The sequence below is a fragment of the Esox lucius genome, chromosome 19 (assembly GCF_011004845.1).
Source record: "Esox lucius isolate fEsoLuc1 chromosome 19, fEsoLuc1.pri, whole genome shotgun sequence".
In the NCBI taxonomy this organism is placed as follows: Eukaryota; Metazoa; Chordata; class Actinopteri; order Esociformes; family Esocidae; genus Esox; species Esox lucius.
The window spans coordinates 33,836,742-33,859,917 of record NC_047587.1 but is presented as its reverse complement, the minus strand read 5'-3'; the positions used below and the strand labels follow the sequence as shown (position 1 = coordinate 33,859,917).

Sequence of the window (23,176 nt, the reverse complement as noted above, 5' to 3'; positions counted from 1 at the left end):
TGTGATGAGGAAAACCTTTGCATGGGGGTGTGAGGGCAGAGATCACAATACATTGGGGCTTAGCCCACCCTCCCGCCCCGTCCAGGACAGAAAGTACAGGGTTTTGAACGTACATGCGGAAAATTCAGATGTACACGCTAGCGGCCTACACGTCTACATTGTCATAATACACGATCGGAATTATACATGAATAAATCAGGGGCTATTTTTTTATTATTATAATTTTTGGTCAGTTTGAAATCCGGGGCTATTTATAAAAAATCCAAGGCTATAGCCCCACACGCCACTGTGTGAAGGGTTAGGGAGGGAATGTGGTTCAGTTACTCAGCATTCTCAAATGTTACAGACAGACATTTCGAGGATAAAGAAGATGTTATTCCTTGTTTACATTTCACATTTAAGTAATTTAGCAGATGCTCTTATCCAAAGCAACTTACAGTGTGTACATGCATTTTAAAGAAAACCCTCATTTCTGAAACCCCTCCTCCAAAATAGATGCTAAACACCCTTCTTCGATTTTGACTGGCTTCCAGACAGTCCAGGAGCAAGCGGTTCAAGTGTAATAATTTTGTGCCTGTATTATTGTTTTTCAGTAAAATCTTTGGACACTGAAAATGTTTACTGTATGCCACTTTTCATAAGACTAGGGGGTTGTGTCCTGGTTAAATTCCCAACCTGTCTTAATTTTCAATGACGCCTCCCAATCACCTCTCGCACCTAATTCTTAATTGACATCACTACTCACCTCTGTACCTCATACAGCTGGTATTAGGAGAGTATTCTGACATAAATGGATTGCCATAGTGGGTTTTACATTATACTCATTGCTCAACGTCCAGAGACCTAAGCCTACTTTACGATCAGTTATTAATCAATTTACAATTAATATTACCGTATTTCGTTTCCTACATCATGTAGATTTTGGATTAGGCCTAGTTTTTCCCAAAACGATTTGTCAATAGTGGATTAGGTTTTTTTGCGTCCACGCGGTGTCGCTGTGCGACTGCATTTCCCAACCGTGCCGTTAATAATGAAAACCTCCGTTTCACAATGTGCAGATGTTTTCCCACAGCGAAAATTGTTTGATGCAGCGCCTTAGGCATCTTAGCCTACTTTTGTAATACATTTCCGTTTGTCTATAATAGTAAAGAAATATGTTATGTTTTCTGTGAAACATTCTCAACTAATTATCTGAATCCCCTCTTATATTCTCAATGAGCGATACCGTCTTTGTGAGTGATGCACTTTAAAAATGACACTAGATAAAACTAGTTTAATCTTTATTCAAGCTGTTGGCTGTCATCCGCCATGTCGCACACACATTACAAATGTTTCTGAAAATGCTAGTTTAAAATCGTGCCATACCAACCAAGGTAGCCTAATGAGCTGTGGATATCTTTACTCTGGAGGGAAGGAACAAGCGAAGCTGCACTGGGTTTGGACCAAGCTAACACTGAGCATTAATTATTAAAATACGTCCTCAATAGTCCCTGCACACGTCCTCAAGTAGCCTAGTGTTACGGTGATTTGAAACTGTGAATTGATATAAACTGTTAACAATTTACTGCAACAACCAGCACACATCATAGAAGCACGGGGTAACCTGGAGTTCGGAAAGCAATCACGGCGGTGTGGGAGTATTGGGTGATTCCACAAAACAGAGACGCACTTGCATCACCTCACCGTGCGCTTTTCTTTCTTCACAAGGGGCACAGCGTAGGCTTGCGCAGCGTTGGTTTGGCAGTGAGAGATCTCTGTCATCCGCAGGTAAGTCCTACTTTATTGTTGAATTTATTAAAACAAATTCTCTTTGGATGTGAATCATGTTCCTTAATGAGCTTCTATGTTAAGCTTCGGCAATACCCTGCAGTTTTCCGATGCGCGCCCGTTTCCAAAAATTGTTCATCCCAAGTCACATTTTATAATTGTATAAACTACGAAGAGCTAAGGTTCGGCTACTTGTTATTCTGGTATGTACCCAAAACGCAAATGAAGTTGTCCAATTGCTGTAAACATTAATTTACAAAAGCACTGGAATGATCAGCTTCGTTATACACGTTTCATACGCACCTTTGTCATCGTCAACAAATCGATTGAAAAGGTGAGAGCATTAAAACTTAAAAATGGAAACCAACGAACTGAAAAATAAAATGTTAGTGGCATTCTTACATTTTAAACGTTATGCCTAGACCGTATTACACCTTTATTCTGTTATAAATGAGTTTTATTCAGAAGTAGTAGCCTAATAGGTGAGTTAAATAATCTGTCACTGGGCGATGCAATCTTTACCTAGATTACTGTAATTGGCGCAATAAAGATATGCCTAAAATTGCTATGCATTTGAATGTATAACCGCTAGCTATATGCAAGCCCTTTATTTCATAATTTAACTACATTGTCACTTCTTTGAAGTGATTTGTCATTTTGACGCGCAGTTACATATTTGTAGGTTTATGTCTGAGTGGTTCCCAGTTATTGCGTAGATTTTTTTTTTTACGGACGTCTTAATGAGGGTATGACATTTCACTTACGTCTCTAAGTCTAGCCACCTTTCAAATATGTTCTGCATTATCAAAATAGCCTTCATAAATTATGAGGCTTCTTGCACATATGTAACCTCGTCAATCTAAGAACAATGCAACCATTTACATGATGCAATCATTGACATGTACTGCACAGCTGGATGCCTGTTTGGGGGCGGGTAATAATGTAGGCCATTCAGCAGGGATGTAACACAGGTGCCTGCATCCTTACTCGTGTAGTACTCTGAGGGTTAGGTTAATCCCTGCTTTGGTATCAGAACTCTCATGGCACTAACAGATACCCTTATCCAGAGAGACTTAAATGGTCAGGGAAAGTCGAAGAAAAATCATACTGCACAGTAATAGTTAAACATTTAACCAGTATGTTGTGGGAAAAGCATCTAGGCTACTGATTCTAATTCATTTGGATACCTTTTTCTTTAGAGTGTCTGTAACAATAAGCTACAGCGTATTTTCCATCTCTGCCTGCTGTGTGAATGTTAATCCTTTATAACATTACATTGTTTCATTTTCTTAATATCACATTAATTTATATTCACATCAGGGTATGGATTAATTGCACCACAAATGAAATAGCTCATTAAATTATTATAATACAATTTGTTTTTATCAATCACAGTCTCAACTTTGTTGACAAAGTTTGAGCAGATGTGACATAGTATGTTTTAAAATTTCACTGTTGTCCAAGGGAGATTCCCTGCTGGGCTATGTGGATGTTTCTTGTGTCTATGCCAATATCACAGAGTGTTTGTGCGTGCATAAGTACGTGTGTTTATGCCAGCTTATGGGTACATTCTTTAGTACAGGGGTATTCAAATCCTTTCCTGGAGGTCCAAACTGTTGCTTGGTTTCTGTTATACCTGATAGTTAACTAGACCTACCTGGTGTCCCAGGTCCAAATCTGTCCCTGAATAATGGGAAATAAGAAGAAAAACTGTGGAAAAGTCCAGATTTGAATTTGTGGGCATTACTGTGTATGTGTGTTTGTATGAACGTTGTGTTTACAGGGGGACATTAACACTTTTGTAGTGTAATATCAGGAAATGTCTATAATATAGCTGCAGTAATAGTGGAATGATAGCATTTCACATTTACTCAACAGAAATGATGTGGATTTATACAAAAGCGCTTTCTAAAATGCTTTTGTTGGCAAATAGAAAAGCGGCAACTTCCCTCTCTTCACTAAGAAACTCTATTATCCCTCATACAAGCAATTGCAGACATCAGTAAGCAAAATCCTTTGGTTATTTCCTGGTTGCATAAACTCCCACAGTTCATTCTGTTTCTGTTCAAGTTAGAAAACAAGCAGTGAATTGTGTAGGGAATCATTATGACATCTGAATACATTTTTTTTTTTTTAAATATCCCCCAAAAAACATTTTAAAAGAGAAAAAACACATAATATTGTAGGGAATCATTGTGATTTATAGATAAGTTTCAGGTGTATTTAGATTAGATTTTTCAAATATAAAAAAGTAAATCTTTATAGTTTTTGTAAGCTGGTCAGGGAAAATAGAAAAAGTAATTGTTGGTGTAATTCAGCACACTTTCACAATTTGGGAGAAAATAAAGGATATAGCCTTTAAGAGGGCAATATGTAAATTTGTGTGTTGGCGTCGGCTCTGAGTATATTGATATGCGTAATGACTAACAGAGAGCTGAAGCCTACTGTGTGTAACAAATGGATTGTATTTCCTCTTTGTCTCACACCACTCTGACAGGGTCTTGTGAGCGTGTGATGCCCAGGATTGTGGAGAGAGATCCTCATAGTCCAACTAGTGTGAGAAACATAGCCAGTCTTCTCTCAAGCTCCCTTATATCAGTCAAACAACTCCTCAGGGATGCCAGGTACATACATCAGCAGCTCTTTGAAACCCAGAGAGAACCATCCCTAACCCTGCCCTGATCCAGAGAGGAGGGGCACCCATGGTATGCCCCACCCTTTGTACCAGCCAACACCAACCAGCTGCCTGCCGCTCTGATCTCCCAGTGCCACACTGCCCTGACCCTCTGTCCCGCTCTCCCACACTGCTACCATCATGGAGGGGGACTCCAAACACCCATCCCTCTTCCTTTACTGCTCTCTGTTCCTACTGACCACCAAATTCTACTGGCCATTGGTCTCTGCAACTCAGAGGCCCCCAGACACCCAGCTGCCTCTACAGGATTTCGCCCACTCCATCCGGCTGGACGGGGACATCATGCTAGGAGGCCTATTCCCTGTGCACTCTCGTGGGGAGAGAGGTGTGCCCTGTGGAGAACTAAAGAAGGAGAAGGGCATTCACAGGCTAGAGGCCATGCTGTTTGCTATTGACCTGATCAACAAGGACCCGGACCTGCTTCCCAACGTGACCCTGGGAGCGCGTATCCTCGACACATGTTCTAGAGACACCTATGCCCTGGAGCAGTCACTGACCTTCGTCCAGGCCCTCATCGAGAGGGATGGCTCAGACGTGCGATGTGCCAGCGGGGAGCAGCCCATCTTTGCCAAGCCGGATAAGGTGGTGGGGGTCATTGGGGCTTCAGCTAGCTCTGTGTCCATCATGGTGGCCAACATCCTTCGGCTTTTCAAGGTGAGAATTCTGTTACTGCTAATTGAAGATGGGATTCTGTTGAATGTCCCATAATCCATTTTGTCTGTAGTAATAAGGCTTAATTTGACTCAGGCTTAGCTCTATCTCTAGCGTTCTCAGAAAGCTGTGAACAGATCAAAACGGTGAGATAGGTTTTTGTGAGGCTTCTCTTCAAGGTTTGCTTAGTTCTCATAGCAAGCTTTGTTCTCTTGTCTTGAACATTTGAATGCATATGGGGCTTGCCTATGTTTTGGTTTGTGGGGTGTCATCTTGATAACATTCTGCAACTTTATTTTGATAGTTATTTCACTATTCGAAGGTAGTGAATGGGCTTTTGATAGAAATTCAGATTTTCTTGACACAAGGGTCAATATCCTTTCATGTTTTAGTGGGTATTATAGTTAATGCTAGGTTAAGGGTTGACACTTCTGCTCTGTCATTGAGACATCTTGGCTTTGTGCTTGGCTGATTCTCCATTCAAGCAGATACAGCTCAATTATTTGGCACTCTTCTTAGAATACAGTGACTGTTATTAAATATGTTTTACTTCTATCCTGAAGTTTTTTTTTGTAGTTGTTGTAATAGATAGTGTCAGGCCAAAAACAGCTGTGTTGTTCCAATACATACACTCACCTAACGGATTATTAGGAACACCTGTTAAATTTCTCATTAATGCAATTATCTAATCAACCAATCACATGGCAGTTGCTTCAATGCATTTAGGGGTGTGGTCCTGGTCAAGACAATCTCCTGAACTCCAAACTGAATGTCAGAATGGGAAAGAAAGGTGATTTAAGCAATTTTGAGCGTGGCATGGTTGTTGGTGCCAGACGGGCCGGTCTGAGTATTTCACAATCTGCTCAGTTACTGGGATTTTCACGCACAACCATTTCTAGGGTTTACAAAGAATGGTGTGAAAAGGGAAAAACATCCAGTATGCGGCAGTCCTGTGGGCGAAAATGCCTTGTTGATGCTAGAGGTCAGAGGAGAATGGGCCGACTGATTCAAGCTGATAGAAGAGCAACTTTGACTGAAATAACCACTCGTTACAACCGAGGTATGCAGCAAAGCATTTGTGAAGCCACATCATGCACAACCTTGAGGCGAATGGGCTACAACAGCAGAAGACCCCACCGGGTACCACTCATCTCCACTACAAATAGGAAAAAAGAGGCTACAATTTGCACAAGCTCACCAAAATAGGACAGTTGAAGACTGGAGGAATGTTGCATTGTCTGATGAGTCTCGATTACTGTTGAGACATTCAGATGGTAGAGTCAGAATTTGGTGTAAACAGAATGAGAACATGGATCCATCATGCCTTGTTACCACTGTGCAGGCTGCTGGTGGTGGTGTAATGGTGTGGGGGATGTTTTCTTGGCACACTTTAGGCCCCTTAGTGCCAATTGGGCATCATTTAAATGCCATAGCCTACCTGAGCATTGTTTCTGACCATGTCCATCCCTTTATGACTACCATGTACCCATCCTCTGATGGCTAATTCCAGCAGGATAATGCACCATGTCACAAAGCTCGAATCATTTCAAATTGGTTTCTTGAACATGACAATGAGTTCACTGTACTGAAATGGCCCCCACAGTCACCAGATCTCAACCCAATAGAGCATGTTTGGGATGTGGTGGAACGCGAGCTTCGTGCCCTGGATGTGCATCCCACAAATCTCCATCAACTGTAAGATGCTATCCTATCAATATGGGCCAACATTTCTAAAGAATGCTTTCAGCACCTTGTTGAATCAATGCCACGTAGAATTAAGGCAGTTCTGAATGCGAAAGGGGGTCAAACACAGTATTAGTATGGTGTTCCTAATAATCCTTTAGGTGAGTGTATATATGAGTCTCTTCTCTTGCCTTGAGTAGTCCAATAGTAAACGTATATCCATGTGTCTAGGATTGAATATTCCTTTATCAAGATATTACAGCTTATTGCTCCCTAAATTGCTTGATTTTCTTTCTTTTAATACAGAAAATAACTGTTTTGGAACTTTTCATAATATATTTCCTTTTCCCAGTCACAGATTTGCCAACATGGAGGAGAGTTTAAGTAATCATTGATCAGCTGTAGGAGAAAAGGTGAATGCTGAGTATGACCCAGACAGGGAAATATTGAAGGAGGTTGAATCTTTTGCCTATAACAGTGTCAAGATTGTTGAAGTGTCTGACTAATGGAAAATGCTGATCTAATAGCAGGTAGTATCAGAGGTCATAACACGGGAGATCAAGGATTGACAGGCTACATACAGAGGTGCTGCCACAACAAGGTCTTGACAGGTTACACATACTGTAGAGATGCTGCCCCAAAAAGGGCTTGACAGGTTACATACAGAGGTGCAGCCACAAAAAGGACTTAACGGGTTATTATCAGAGGGTTTGCTCCATCAAGGCCCGACAGGCTACATACAGTGGTGCTGCCACAACAATGACCTAACAGGTTACAAACAGGTTTTATGCCCCAACAATGGCCTGATAGGCTACGTACAGATGTTCTGCCTTAACAAAGCGGATATTGTAAACCATCTGCTAGGCACAGGGTATTATGTTAACCATAACTCACTGTTTATGGGATTGAAATGATCTGTCAACCAGTTCTTCCCTCAGACATTCCTACACACTCCCCCCTCAGTTCAACAACTGTAATAAGAAAATACATATCTGCTGAAGGATACATTACATCCTGGACACGGAAACACTGATTTAACACTCCATTGACTCTCATAAACAGACTAGCCATTCTTTCTTCACTATTGATCTGTGTGCCATGTACTGACCCAATTATAGTCTTAGTAATGGAATGGATATGCACAGCTTCATCTTCCACAGAAGACAAACACTCAAGGGAATTTCTTTCCCTAAGCACTGCTCTTAGATCAGGTTTTTATTTCACCCAATCCCAAGTGTAGCCATTGGGGTTAGAAGTGGTGCAATAATGGTTTAAAGGGAGTAGGCCTAGGGGAGATCACATTTACCTGTCATTCCAAGTTGACTGCCTCAATGAATCAGTTACAACCAATCTTTTCAGAATACAACCACATTTTAAATAAAAAATGGCTCCCTGTAGAAATTAAATCCATTAATACCCACCGAAATGTATGAAACCATATGGATTTGATCATCCATTATTTACACACTTCCGGTATTACTGCGCAGTACACTTCTCTAATTAGATTTTAACACTACTAGTGCAACATAAAGTGCACATCTAGAATCGCTTGAAGGTTTCGTGTTAATGTCAGGGAAGATGATGTGATCAGCACATGTGGATAGGCAGATAGCCTTTGAGGTGGACGGTTCGATGAGCTGTTTGACGCCTGAAGATGGTGCGATCCACATGTATCTGGCCCTCCACAGAGCTCCCTGACCTGAATTGCGTCAACTATGGTGTTGGCTGCGTGTGTCTGATGCAGGGCATGAGTCAGCGTAGGAGGCAGAACCATACAGGTGCATACGCGGCTGAGTCTGCTTCCTGCCCCGCAACGATGTCTGCTGTTTTGTAGTGCTGATGTTCAAATGACGATGATAATAATGATCCCGAGGCAAATGAAGTGCCATTCGAACAACAAAACTGGGTGTCTCATTAGGACAAAATTCCCTGAGTTCAACAGGATGTTCAATGAGAAAAACTAACACATACTGAAAAGCTGCCAAAACGAATTATGTAACAATTAGAATTTCGGTCATTGAAATAATATCCCACAGTGTATGGAAATAATTAAGACAAACTACAGAGCCAGAGGCTCTATTAAGATACCGACCACTGTCACAAAAATATCCTGAATTACATCTGTGATAAGTTCAACCAAAGAGCCTCTGAGTCTGTGGTTGTTGAAGTCATACATGGCTAATGAGAAGAGAAGGCGTTACCAACATGCCTTATCTATAATTAGCTCTAAATGACTGGAGGAAGGAGTTAAAATGTGCTGATGCTGAGTTTTCCAACCCACCTACCAATGTTGTCATTTAATTCAAAAGTGGAAGTGTTAGCAACTGTATTACTGTTGCAAGGAACCGATTTTACTGTGATAGATCTCTTTTGTATGTGAGTATTCACCATATGGTAACACTTCAAACCATCTTTTTCTGGAAGTGAGAAGTAGCAGAAAGATGAATGCCAACTATATCAGCACCCAAAAACTGATATCATTCATATTATAAGCCTAAGTGTATTGATACAGTCATGGAAATGAAAGTGCTGATAACATGGTGGCTCACAATTTAAGCAGAAGATAGGGAATTTAGCTAAAGAATAAATAAACTAAAAAATGGAAAACAAGAATGTTGGCAAGGGTACAGCTGACTAATGTTATTTAGTTGAACCTTGCAAAAGACAGTACCTTAAAATAATATATATATATTTATATATATGAGGATTTTATACCAGTTGTCTACCACTAACAGCACCATCATACCAAAGACAATTTGTTGTACATGTGAATTGTAGATGTGAATTCTTAATATTTATATGTATATATATATACTGTATATATATATACATACCAAAGACAATTTGTTGTACATGTGAAAAATGGGCAAACAAGGATCTGAGCGACTTTGACAAGGGCCAAATTGTGATGTCTTGACGATTGGGTCAGAGCATCTCCAAGACTGCAGCCCTTGTGCCAAGGCACATTGATGCACATGGGGAGGGTAGGCTGGCCCGTGTGGTTCGACCCAACAGACGGGCTACTGTAGCTCAAATTGAAAAATGTAATGCTGGTACTGATAGAAAGGTGTCAGAACACATAGTGCATCGCAGTTTGTGGTGTATGGGGCTTTGTAGCCGCAGACCAGTCAGGATAATCATGTTGACCCCTGTCCACTGCCGAATAGGCCTACAATGGGCACGTGAGCATCAGAACTGGCATTGGCCTCTTTCAGCAGGATAATGCGTCCTGCCACTAAGCAAAAATGGTTCAGGAATGGTTTGACGAACACAACAAGTTCAAGGTGTTGACTTGGCCTCCAAATTCCCCAGATCTCAATCCAATCGAGGATCTGTGGAATGTGCTGGACAAACAAGTCTGAAACACGGAGGCTCAAGCTCGCAACCTATAGGACTTAAAGGATCTGCTGCTAAAATCTTGGTGCCGGCTACTACAGCACACCTTCAGAGATTTAGTGGAGTCCATGCCTCGACGTGTCAGGGCTGTTTTGGCAGCAGAAGGGGGACATGCACAATATTAGGCAGGTGGTCATAATGTTTTGGCTGATCGGTGCATACAATGGGTATATGTAAATGAATGGGATATGAGTGGCAAGTATGTATTATATACATGGATTTAAACATTCACAATTCCAGTATATTATACAGTGGGGAGAATTGCAGGTTTTACCACAAAAGACTTGTACAAAGCATGTACAAGTCTGTAATTTTTTATCATAGGTACTCTTCAACTGTGAGTGACGGAATCTAAAACCAAAATCCAGAAAATCACATTGTATGATTTTTAAGTAATGAATTTGCATTTTATTGCATGACATAAGTATTTGATACATCAGAAAAGCAGAACTTAATATTTGGTACAGAAACCTTTGTTTGCAATTAAAGAGATCATACGTTTCCTGTAGTTCTTGACCAGGTTTGCACACACTGCAGCAGGGATTTTGGCCCACTCCTCCATACAGACCTTCTCCAGATCCTTCAGGTTTCGGGGATGTCGCTGGGCAATACGGACTTTCAGCTCCCTCCAAAGATCTTCTATTAGTATCGGGTCTGGAGACTGACTAGGCCACTCCAGGACCTTGAGATGCTTCTTACGGAGCCACTCCTTAGTTGCCCTGGCTGTGTATTTCGGGTCGTTGTCATGCTGGAAGACCCAGCCACAACCCATCTTCAATGCTCTTACTGAGGGAAGGAGGTTGTTGGCCAAGATCTCGCGATACATGGCCCCATCCATCCTCCCCTCAATACGGTGCAGTCGTCCTGTCCCCTTTGCAGAAAAGCATCCCCAAAGGATGATGTTTCCATCTCCATGCTTCACGGTTGGGATGGTGTTCTTGGGGTTGTACTCATCCTTCTTCTTCCTCCAAACACGGCGAGTGGAGTTTAGACCAAAAAGCTCTATTTTTGTCTCATCAGACCACATGACCTTCTCCCATTCCTCATTGGCAAACTTCAGACAGGCCTGTACATGCGCTGGCTTGAGCAGGGGGACCTTGCATGCACTGCAGGATTTTAATCCATGACGGCTAATTGTTTTACTAATGGTTTTCTTTGAGACTGTGGTCCCAGCTCTCTTCAGGTCATTGACCAGGTCCTGCCGTGTAGTTCTGGGATGATCCCTCACCTTCCTCATGATCATCGATGCCCCATGAGGTGAGATCTTGTATGGAGCCCCAGACCAAAGGAGATTGACCATCATCTTGAACTTCTTCCATTTTCTAATAATTGTGCCAACAGTTTTTGCCTTCTCACCAAGCTGCTTGCCTATTGTCCTGTAGCCCATCCCAGCCTTGTGTAGGTCTACAATCTTATTCATGATGTCCTTACACAGCTCTCTGGTCTTGGCCATTGTGGAGAGGTTGGTGTCTGTTTGATTGAGTGTGTGGACAGGTGTCTTTTATACAGGTAACGAGTTCAAACAGGTGCAGTTAATACAGGTAATGAGTGGAGAACAGGAGGGCTTCTTAAAGAAAAACTAACAGGTCTGTGAGAGCCGGAATTGTTACTGGTTGGTAGGTGATCAAATTCTTATGTCATGCAATAAAATGATTTTTTTTTTAAATCATACAATGGGATTTTCTGGATTTTTGTTTTAGATTCTGTCTCTCACCGTTGAAGTGTACCTATGATCAAAATTACAGACCTCTACATGCTTTGTAAGTAGGAAAACCTGCAAAATCGGCAGTGTATCAAATACTTGTTCTCCCCACTGTATCTAGATGAAGGAAGATGAGCAGAGTATTAAGTGTAGTCTAGTGCAACTATGTAGTTAACAGTTGTGGTAAACAAGGTCTTATTTGTCTTTGAGGGTCAGATGGACATTTGTTGAGGGCCACAGCATGGGGAAAAAAACGTGGGGGGATTTTGTTTTATGATTAGTGATGTGACAAATTAAAAATGTTGTCACTGGTCAAAATTATTTGTTGTGTCTCTGTACAGCATGTTATTTGAAATATCTGGCACATGAGTGGATCATTGGAATTCAAAATGACTGAAATAAAAGCTAAAATTACAGGCTGCAGAACCAAACCAGTAGGCTTGCTATTTTCCTAATTCAAAAGGATTTTGAACAGTAGAAAACCCTCAGTAAAAGGTTAATTCTCAGGTTAATTCACAGATTAATTCTCAATTAGCTTTAGCTAATTTAGCTTATCTCGTGTTGATACAATTAAAGACAGTTAGTATGTTAAAGTGTAAAAGAGATGACAAGGAATAAATTAGATTACCATGCCAGGTTGAGTGGACTTGATTTACTATCTCTCTCGTTTTATGTAATCAATTCAGACACACCTTCCTCCCTCCCTCTTTTCCTGCAACTGTTATTCTTATGCGTTGCAACTCTAGCTAATTAAATAATTGCTAAAAAAAATATTTCTGCAAAAAAATTTACAGCATTGTATTTTGTAAGTTAAGGATCTGTCTGTTGTTAAAATTTGAAAACATGGAAACATTAACAACACCAGCTGGGATTGAATTGTACTGCTTGCCTGTGTCTCCATTATGATCACTGTTGTCTTCCCATCTAAGATTGTGGTAGATAATTTTTCCCATGGATTTGAGTGATTCAGTCGCACAAATAACTGAAAGAAAAACATATCTGGTGAAGGATACATTACATCCTGGACACGGAAACAACTGATTTAACACTCCATTGACTCTCATAAACAGACTAGCCATTGTTTCTTCACTATTGATCTGTGTACTGACCCAATTACAGTCTTAACAATGTCCACCTGTGGTAAATCAAATTGACTGGACATGACATTGAAAGGCACACATCTGTGTATATATGGTCCCACAGTTGACAATGCATTTCAGCCAAAACCAAGCCATGTTGTCCACACAACTCCAAGACAGGATTGTTTCGAGGTGCAGATCGGTCGAAGGGTACCAAAAAATATCTGCAGCATTAAAGCCCCCCAAAAACACAATGGACTCCATCATTGTTAAATAGAAGAACTTTATAATTATCAACGCTCTTCCTGGAGCTAGCCACCTGGTCAAACTGAGCAATTTGGGGAGTGGAGCCTTGGTCAGAGAAGTGACTGGGAATGCAATGGTCATTCTGACTGAGCTCCAGAGTAACTCTGTGGAGATTGGACAGCCTTCCAGAAGGAAAATCATCTCTGCAACACTGTAGCAATAACGCCTTTATGGTAGAGTGGCCAGACAGTTGCCACTACTCTATAAAAGGCACGTCAGCCTGCTTGGAGTTAGCCAAAAGCCAGCTGATGGACTCTCAGAACATGGGAAACAAGATTCTCTGGTCTGATGAAACCTAAATTGAACTCTTTTAACTGAATTCCAAGCATCACGTTTAAAGGAAAACCGGGCAACACTCATTATCTGGCCACTACCATCCCTACCGTGAAGCTGGTGGCAGCATAATGCTGTGGGGATTTTTTTAGCTGCAGAAACTGTGAAAGATTAACAGATCAAAGTGCAGATCCTTGCTGAAAACCTGCTCTTGAGCACTCAGGACCTCAGACTAGGGTGAAGGTTCACCTTCCAACAGAACAATGATCCTAAGCATACAGCCAAGACAAAGGAGGAGTGGCTTCGGGGCATGTCTGTGAATGTACGTCTAGTGGTCCAGGCAGAGTTCGGACTTGAACCCTTTCTAACAAATCTGCAAAGACCTGAAAATGGCTATACAGTGACTTTCCACATCCATCCTGGCAGAGCCTAAGAGGATCTCACTTCTGAGGACCTGAGTACAAACACAGGTATGCCAAGCTTGCACCATCATACCTAAGAAGACTTTAAGGCTGTAATTGCTGCCAAAGGTGTTTCAACAAATTGCTGAGTGAAGTGGACTGATTTCTTACACTTTTCAGTGAGATCATAATAATGACAGTAACTGAAATGCATTTATTAAAAGTCTATTACACCTTGCTCTTTAGCAACATCTGCTGAGTACCTGATATATAAACCTGTACAATTATTTCAAAGTTTCAAAATGATCCATTAACTTGTGCTGTAAAAGTCATGAAATGAAATCATTTTATTTCATTGGGGCAGAGATGTGTAATTGCGTCCTTGAGGAGGTAATTATTTCGACTTGCCTTCTAAACACAAGACCATTTGATCTGATGTTGTCACTTCAATGATACATCTCTAATCAAGCTGTGCATTCTGCTACCTCTGGTCTCTAGGTCATCCCACAACAACTCAGTCTATATAAACCACTTCTTTCTATGTGCTCCCCAATGGTTGAAACTACTTCCCATTGAAGCTAGGACAGTCCCAGAGAATAACCAGAAAAGGAATGAGGCAAGGCTAGTTCAGCCAGGCTACACATGAAAGTGATGAATTTTGTTGCCAGCCCTGGATTCAGACGGGTTGCCCACATGAGAGGCTATGTCTTTAGCCACTACACCACGGAACTGCACGCTTATCAAGTGACAGCATAGCATCTTGACATTGGATAATTTTGTCTCACATTAACATCACGCAAAGTATTAATATTTCGCTGGACACCATAAGCATTGCATTTAACTGATTAAAATGTCTTATAAAATTTACCTCCACCATAAATACCGTCTATGAACAGTATGACTTTTGCCAATTGCCATTTTAAAAGCTTATTAGCCAGTAATATTTCGCTAGACTCCATTAAGCATTGTGTTAAACTGACTAATGTTTCTTAAGTTGACCTCCACCTCAAATGCATAATTAAAAAATCCACCAGACTGTTTTATTTTTAGGTTTCCTATAACATAGCTACTGAAAGTTTTTGTCTGTCCTGAACAAATCCTAAGGCATAATTTGTTTGGACTGTGACAGGACACAAACGCAGGGCCTGTTGTTCTGTTGTCCGCATCTCTAACCACTATGCTATTTAAGAAGGGGTAGTCAGTCAGTCACTCACCTGCTCACTCACTCAGTAAGAGACGTTTGCTCTGCTAGGCCAGCTCTGCTTATGCAGCCCACTTATAAACTGTGAAGTAAATATATATTTTGGATTTATTTAATGATATAAAGAAATATATTTAATGTAAAGGTTAAATTATTTCTTTCTGCTTGTTGTAAAGGGGCACGTACTTATAAATTATAAATACATTTTGCCATATATCATCAAAACCACAGGTTTTCAAATTTGAAATGTCATGGCAAACTGTGGTATGATAGTCATTTTTAAGGTTGTTAGTCAATGTAAAAATGGAAATACACTGGAAATATACTGAAGTATTCTGATGAGTTGTTCACATATTTTTCCTTTTCTTTTTGATTTACAGCTTCATCATTAATCAAATTGTGATTTACATTTAGGAAAAGGCTTAAGCATGGCATGCATAGTGATATTTTGATCGCATCATATTTATTCTTTTCATTATCTAGTCACTTGTTCTGGCTTTTTTTAACTTTAATGCATAGCATGTTTCTGTTGTCTTGCTTTTTAGAGATTTTTCCCTCTCTTGTCAGATGAGAACAGTTCCTTCACCAACTGCGTGACTCTATGGGGAAATTAAACTAATCAATCTTATTTAAAAAGTAGCTTTCAGTTCATCTGAAATACTTTGACATCCCAGGAGTGATCTTTGCTGATGATGACTGAATATAATTGTGTAGGGATATTGAGCATTTTTGTTTAGGCTCAAAGATGTGAAGAAAATAACTCAAGTGATCGAAAATGTCACTCAGAAAAAATTAAACTCTGCTACAAAGTCCCCTTTAATTATTTTTACTTGGTTTGTCTGATGGGTTTCTTGTTTTGGCAATCACAGAGTAAGGCAACTACCATTATCTTGTGCACATAATGGTACATTCTTGAGAGCATTACCCTTATTTAGCCACCGAACATCATGAGAAGTAGACCAGATCCTAATCCTCAGCAACATGTCTTTTAAAAGCATGCATGATTGCAAGCTACATCTTTTCAGGATAAAGTTTATTATAGTGATGACTGTTGTTTTTTTCCCCTATTATTTTTACATAACTTTTGACACAACTACAAAGCACAATTTATTGTAGAAAGCAATGCAATGAATCACAATCACAGGCAGAGAGACCCTGTCCCTTTTTGCAACTCTGATTTGCTCTAACCTGAACGTTGGGAGAAATTGGTTGACAGACTGTAATTGGTAGGACTACAGAAAAATTTAAATTATCCTATTCATGAATATTGAATGAGGGTGCATTTTTGCATTAAACATAATTTTCTGAAGATATTTTTGCAATCTATTTTTTATTAATGTGCTGAATATTTTAATATTTCTTTAATGAATTTGAAGGAATTAAGAAATGACATAAATTGCTAAACATGCTGGATCTAATCTGTGTGCTGCAATTTAACATAATGTAAATGTTACACCACAGCCATCACCATTAAGCATTGCCATCCACCGTCGTGGACACGCTAGCTATGCTGCCCATGTTCCACCCTGTCCACTGGCAAATGTCTACTGGAAAATGTTTTATTTTGTTTCGTTTCTGTGTAGCAGGTAGAATGTCATATTGCCACAATGCTGATGGTAAGGAGGCGCAATGCATGTCATAAGGCTGGAGTGTAATGAACATTGCACCTGAGAAACAACTACATCAGCCTTATGTAGACATTATATCTGATGTGTTATCTGTGGATATTGGGGACCTATCTGTGGAAGTCCCCAACATCCAAACTAAGTAATAAACCAATCAGTATACTCTCATCATAAAATGTTCAGCTGTCTTGGCGAAAAGTTGATTTTTGCTGGTGAGTTGGGAGTGGGAAGTTCAATAGCTTGGCCTTGTGTTTTCAACCATGCTTAATACAATTTATGTCTACTCTGGCTGTGGTCATGAAGCAAGAGGCTGTGAGAGAGAAGGCCCTGGCATATATTCAACATCAACATTTGCCAATGAACATATCCCACGAAAGTTTCTGAATGAAATGAACTAAAGTAATACATGGTGAAAACTTCCTGGGGTTTAGACAGAGGCCCCATATAAAAACCTGACACTTATGCCACAGGTTTTGGAGTCAAGATAGAATTGCCAGACATTAATGACCTGTGTTACCAGACTAGAGTGCAGCTAAGATACCCACAGGCTGACACATACACTTAGCCATTGGCTGCCTCTGAAGACATGACTGACACCAGTATGGTTGATGGAACATCTCCTCCTATTATTTAGGAAATCACTTCAGGCAGATGCAGCTACGATAACACTGGACCGGTCTCAGACTTATGGGGAAACTCACTGCTGTGGACCTGACCGTTCTGTCATGAGTCGTATCAGAATGCTGCTGTTGGAGAGATAATTTTCTTTACTGTTAGGGCAAAGTTACAAGTTCTACCAACAAAGTAAATTAGCACTGGTATCCTGAAATCCCTGATTCTTTTTATATTTTGCACCTTGAACTTTAATGGAGTCTGTTGCAGTTCTTGTGGGTGCCACTCCTGTAAGCACTACACACAAGAAGAAAAGCTTCTTAAGTATCAGCCCCTTGTAAGCACCTGAGATGGCCTTAAATATCTGTACATGTTGGTTCTAATATTTGGCAACCTGTTTCAGTACATCGTTTCCTGATTGCGGACCTGCCATAGACAAAACAATGGTTAGCCTAGTTGTTTGGAGAAGGGGGTACGGTTTGTATCCTTGAACATCCATACATTCTGGAATCATTGAAATTATTTTTGGGTCATTCTTAATCTATCTAATCAATCTAAATAAAGTATTTTAAATGTGCATGTGAGAGGTATAACTAATCTTGCAGGGTGAAGCATGATAACCACTCCCAGATTTAGAAGTAGATTGCCAGAGATGTTGCACTGCAGTCTCAATCAATACACCCTCCTAGAACCCCAGAGAGAGTATATTTGTGTGTGCGTGTTGGTCTACAACCCCCTCCCCCCATTCCGTCACATTCATCTCCAATCCCATCAGAAAAGAGAAGACGTTTGTGAATGTAAATGGGTCTGAGTGTGGAGATAGTGCACATGATGCATGTTTAATTAGGAGATTGACTTCAGGGTGAAATAGCATGCTGAGCAGAGGTCCCCTTTAGTTATCCATCTCATAGTTCCATTATTATATGACGATTTGTTTTGTTTTGCTAAATAACAATTCTTCTTCACTGTCGGAGCAGAAGAACAATGTGGGTTTTGTAAGGCTTGAATTGACTAAAAACACTTCCTGTTCATTGCAAAGTCATCACTGTGTTTCAAAGGCAAGACCAAGATCGTCAGACATTTCAGTTGATAAAATGTCTCTCAAATGTCTCTAATATAGCGATGAGCAATGATTCCATTCTTGTATGAATTAGATATAGTTATAGATCTTCAGATCCCCAGGTATTGGAAAAGATTAAATTAGTCATTCATCTTGTCCCCATTTATATGGCCGAAAACGTCTTGTAACTAGGTTGGTTAAATGGGAGGGTGTGTGAGTGCATTTGTTTCTCATTAGAACATCTCTTGTTGTCACTTGTTTTACATTTATTGGAAAAAGTGTATTCCTCTTCACATTCTCCACATTTTCCTGTTATAGGTGTAATTTATTGCTCATAAAAAAAAATTGTTTGATCATCAAAGCACAGTAACCCAGTAACCCAAAGTGAAAACGAGTTTTTAGAATGGTGCTAATTTATAAAAAATAAAAATGTAAAGAAATCTCATGTACTTGTAGCCCGGTGTTTGTCTGGGCTGGCTAAGTCAGTTAGAGGGAAAGTAAATTGCTGTCATTTGTTCTGGTCAATATATTGCAGAGCTCTGATTAAGATTATTTATTTAAAAGGGGTACCCCGAGTTTAATTTTTATTATTTATTTATTACGGGTGCGATTATAAGTGAAAGGAATTTTGTTAGTTATTGATTAGTCGCCATACATTACTAGTTTCTTTGAATTGTATAGTTATAAATGATTCATGCTATTAGATGATATGTTGTTGTTTCCAATACTTTTAATACTTGTCCTCAAATGAAATGTTGTCTTGTGTATATATTCTGGTGTAGGGTGCTGGTTTAAAGTAAAGGGGATTTAGCTAAGGAAAGAGGAAAATCTGGGGTTGTTTTATTTAACTAGACCCCAGACCCCCCCCCTTCTTATTCCTTACCACCAGAAATACACCTGATTAGGAGGAAAGGCATGTTACATACTTAAGAATTCAGACACTTTATTATATTAATTATAGTACTTTGTAGAATCACCTTTGGCAGTAGACACTGCTTTGAGATTTCATGGGTATACCTCTACCAGCTTAGTACACCTGGATTTGTGCAGTTGTTTCAATTTATTCTTGTAGATTCTTTAAAGCTCTGTCAGAGTGGATAAAGAGCATTAGTGAACTGCGATCTTCATAACCAAATACTTTTTTCTTTATTACATTTCCAATTTTAAGGCATAAGGTAGGTTACTTGAATAATGAACCAGTTTACAGTGGTTTTGGATGTGTACCCACATATAGCGATCGCTGTTTCACAAAACATTATTTTTGGCCACATTTTAAATGGCAAAATGGCAAATTCTTCCACATGCCCAGTTTTTTTGGGGGTAGTCTCTTCAGCGTCAAGGCCAAATATTGTTCGCCAATATTGTACAGCTACTCACTATGCAAGGTTGAAAAAAATATATAAAATGTGTTAACAGTGATGCAAAACTGCCATTAAGCATTTTAAATTAATTGCATGCTTTATTGTGTTTTGTTTACAGCCCATGTACATTTTATTTTGTTTTGGTTGGGGGTATTTTAATAGCTTAATGAATATAGCTTAAATCTGTGTTGCTATTTCATGACCAATCAGCTGTTCAACACTGAACACATAAACACAATATGTTAAGTCCCCATGTTTCATGAGCTGAAATAAACCAAAATAAAACATCCCAGACATTTTTCAATTGCATGAAGGCTTATTTCTCAAGTGTTTTCTTTGTAAGTGTTTAATCCAGATAATCCATCTGATAGGTGGTGCATCCAAAAAGCTATGTGCGGAATGTCTTTAATTTACAGTTTGGTCAGAGAAACATAATGCCACGCTTTCTAAAGTGTTGATGAAACGTGCAGTTGACTTGCTCACTGTGAGAATATCCACCAGAGCTTTTTTATCAGAGTATTTAGTATTTAATTTTATAATAAGCCACCTTGAGAACCAACTGAAGTTCTTCTGTCCAAACTCAGATTTCTTATCAGCGGAGCTCATATGCATGCTCATTGTTCTCATCAATGTCTTTACCTAACTGCATTTCAATGGCCACTGGCAGAACGAAGAATTTTGCTCTTCATGGAATCACAGTTTCATCTATACCAGGCAGATGGCAGTGTGACTCAGTAACATCTTAGAAATTGTTGCATGTTGCGTTTCTACTTTTTTTAATAATAAATTGTGATGTGGATGAGTTAATGGTTTATGACCAAGGGGTTATGACCCTCAATTATACAATTTACTATGTAAAATGTACCCTGTGGATTCAACTCTGTTGGCCGAGTTGAGTCCACAGTAAAGATTGTGGGTGAGTCATTGGCCTGTAGCTGATATATATCAGCGTTATTTTGAATTTCTTTTTGGCCTTTTGACATTCATAAACACTGGTATGGCAGAAGTACACTTTTGTATTATTGCATCAGTTAAGATTCCTAAATATAGGCATCTTATGACATGAATGAGCTATAGAAAGACCATGAACATATTTGTAGTGAACTGTTGGGGTTGGTAGCAGCATGTAAAACACAATGGGATTGGTGAATGAATAAAATGAGCGATTCCAGTATACCCCAGTGCATTAAATGGGAACATTGCCCTGTCTAGGGTGGTAGGTTAAACAAATGTCATGACTCTTTCTGGCCACTAAAGATGCCTTGGCACTTTGCACTGACCAAGGAGAAACTTGTCAGAAGAACTTGGCAATGGGATGCAATGAGAAAAGTTAGATATTTGAGCGAGGTAACAAAATCAAAGAATGAATGCTTTTCCATTGGGAGAGGCAAATAGGTAGACTGGGTTTGTACTATTGAACTCATATCAATACTACTGGATTTAATTACATCAGCTTGTGTTTCTTAACCATGCAAATGGGAACTATCACAGGCTGGTGTCTGGAGAAGCTTTGTGGAAGAAACTGCCTGCCTCTCAGTCTCTCTGTCTGCCAACCCTCCCCAGCAGCTCACCAGCTGATGTGGGGGTGTGTGGTGCAAAATTCCCACTACTAAAAGTAATTATCTCCTTATCATAGCCTAAAAGTCATTAAGTGAGTTCAACTCTTTGACACAAATGACTGGGCTGGCATGTCAAAGTCTGAGTCACCAATGGTAAAGTCCAAGTCAAGTTACAAGTCCTGAATATATAACATTAAGGGCTTACCTCTCTGTTGTTGATCTGCCTTCCTCTCCATTGTTGTGACACACAATAGATCCTCACTTATGCAACTCTCTAAACTCAGGCAGCCTGGATTGTATGTCTGGATTAGTATGATGAATAAATTATCCCACATAGAACTATCTCTTCGAGGTTCATCCTCTCCAGAGACCCTATTATGAGCTCTGGTCAGCTGCGGCAAACACAGATCTACAGCTGTATGAAACTTAGCATAGAAGAGAGCCTATGGTTGGGTAGTAAGGGATAATAATGTGTGGTCTCACTTGCACTCAATAGCTCTGAAAAGGTGTTATAATGCATACATGAATATGATTCCCCTTCTTTCCCAAGGTTAATAGAGTGGCACTATTTCTGAACAATGCAGGGAGTTGCCATGTCTTAATAAGCTTTAACTGTCGGTTCAGAGGATGTAGGATGCTTTTTTTCAGCCTTATGAAAGTTCATTTGAAAAATGAAATTTAATCTGCTTTTCTATGCGGCATTAACTTGCAGGCCTTTAAGTTAATTTTAAAACATATTTATGGTACCAATGCTGTTATTGTAATCCATTGACAGTACCATTAATTGGTATTTTAATCTGTCCACCACTGACTTTTATGTCATTCACTGGAGTAGTGCTTGACGTAAAGGTTCAAATAAGACAACTCAGAGCAGACTGATCAAAACCAAAAACATGGAAGGCAATGTTTTTTGCCTTATGTTAGTAATTAGTAGTAACGCCAATGTTGAAATTAAGTCATCCAAAAATGTAAAGACAAATCTAACATCTAAAAACCCTGATTGTCACTGAGTTGCCCTTTACAGTGGGTCAAAAAAGTATTTAGTCAGCCACCAATTGTGCAAGTTCTCCCACTTAAAATGATGAGAGAGGCCTGTAATTTTCATCATAGGTACACTTCAACTTCACTTCAAGACAAAATGAGAAAAGAAATCCAGAAAATCACATTGTAGGATTTTTTATGAATTTATGGGTAACTTATGGTGGAAAATAAGTATTTGGTCAATAACAAAAGTTAATCTCAATACTTTGTTATATACCCTTTGTTGGCAATGACAGAGGTCAAATGTTTTCTGTAAGTCTTCACAAGGTTTTCACACACTGTTGCTGGTATTTTGGCCCATTCCTCCATGCAGATCTCTTCTAGAGCAGTGATGTTTTGGGGCTGTTGCTGGGCAACACGAACTTTCAACTCCCTCCAAAGATTTTCTATGGGGTTCAGATCTGGTGACTGGCTAGGCTACTCCAGGACCTTGAAATTGCCCGTGTGGTGTGTTTGGGAACATTGTCATGCTGAAAGACCCAGCCACGTTTCATCTTCAATGCCTTTGCTGATGGAAGGAGGTTTTCACTCAAAATCTCACAATACATGGCCCCATTCATTCTTTCCTTTACACGGATTGGTGGTCCTGGTCCCTTTGCAGAAAAACAGCCCCAAAGCATGATGTTTCCACCCCCATGCTTCACAGTAGGTATGGTGTTCTTTGGATGCAACTCAGCATTCTTTCTCCTCCAAACACGACGAGTTGAGTTTTTACCAAAAAGTTATATTTTGGTTTCATCTGACCATATGACATTCTCATCATC

At 39.8% G+C, this 23,176-nt stretch overlaps 1 protein-coding gene across 5 annotated transcripts in view; it reads left to right on the top strand.

The window, feature by feature from the left end:
* The first annotated feature begins 1,398 nt into the window (after positions 1–1,398).
* grm8b (glutamate receptor, metabotropic 8b) overlaps positions 1,399–23,176 on the top strand; it is a 227,285-nt gene continuing 205,507 nt past the window's right edge. For 3 of the 5 annotated variants that reach the window (XM_034288511.1, XM_029114809.2, XM_034288512.1), the window contains exons 1-2: positions 1,399–1,767; positions 4,265–5,116. In XM_034288511.1, the coding sequence (XP_034144402.1) occupies positions 4,583–5,116 (534 nt within the window). In that variant the 5' untranslated portion in view covers positions 1,399–1,767; positions 4,265–4,582. The remainder of the gene's footprint in view (positions 1,768–4,264; positions 5,117–23,176) is intronic. The other 2 variants (XM_020044956.3, XM_013131660.3) reach the window with 2 other exon arrangements.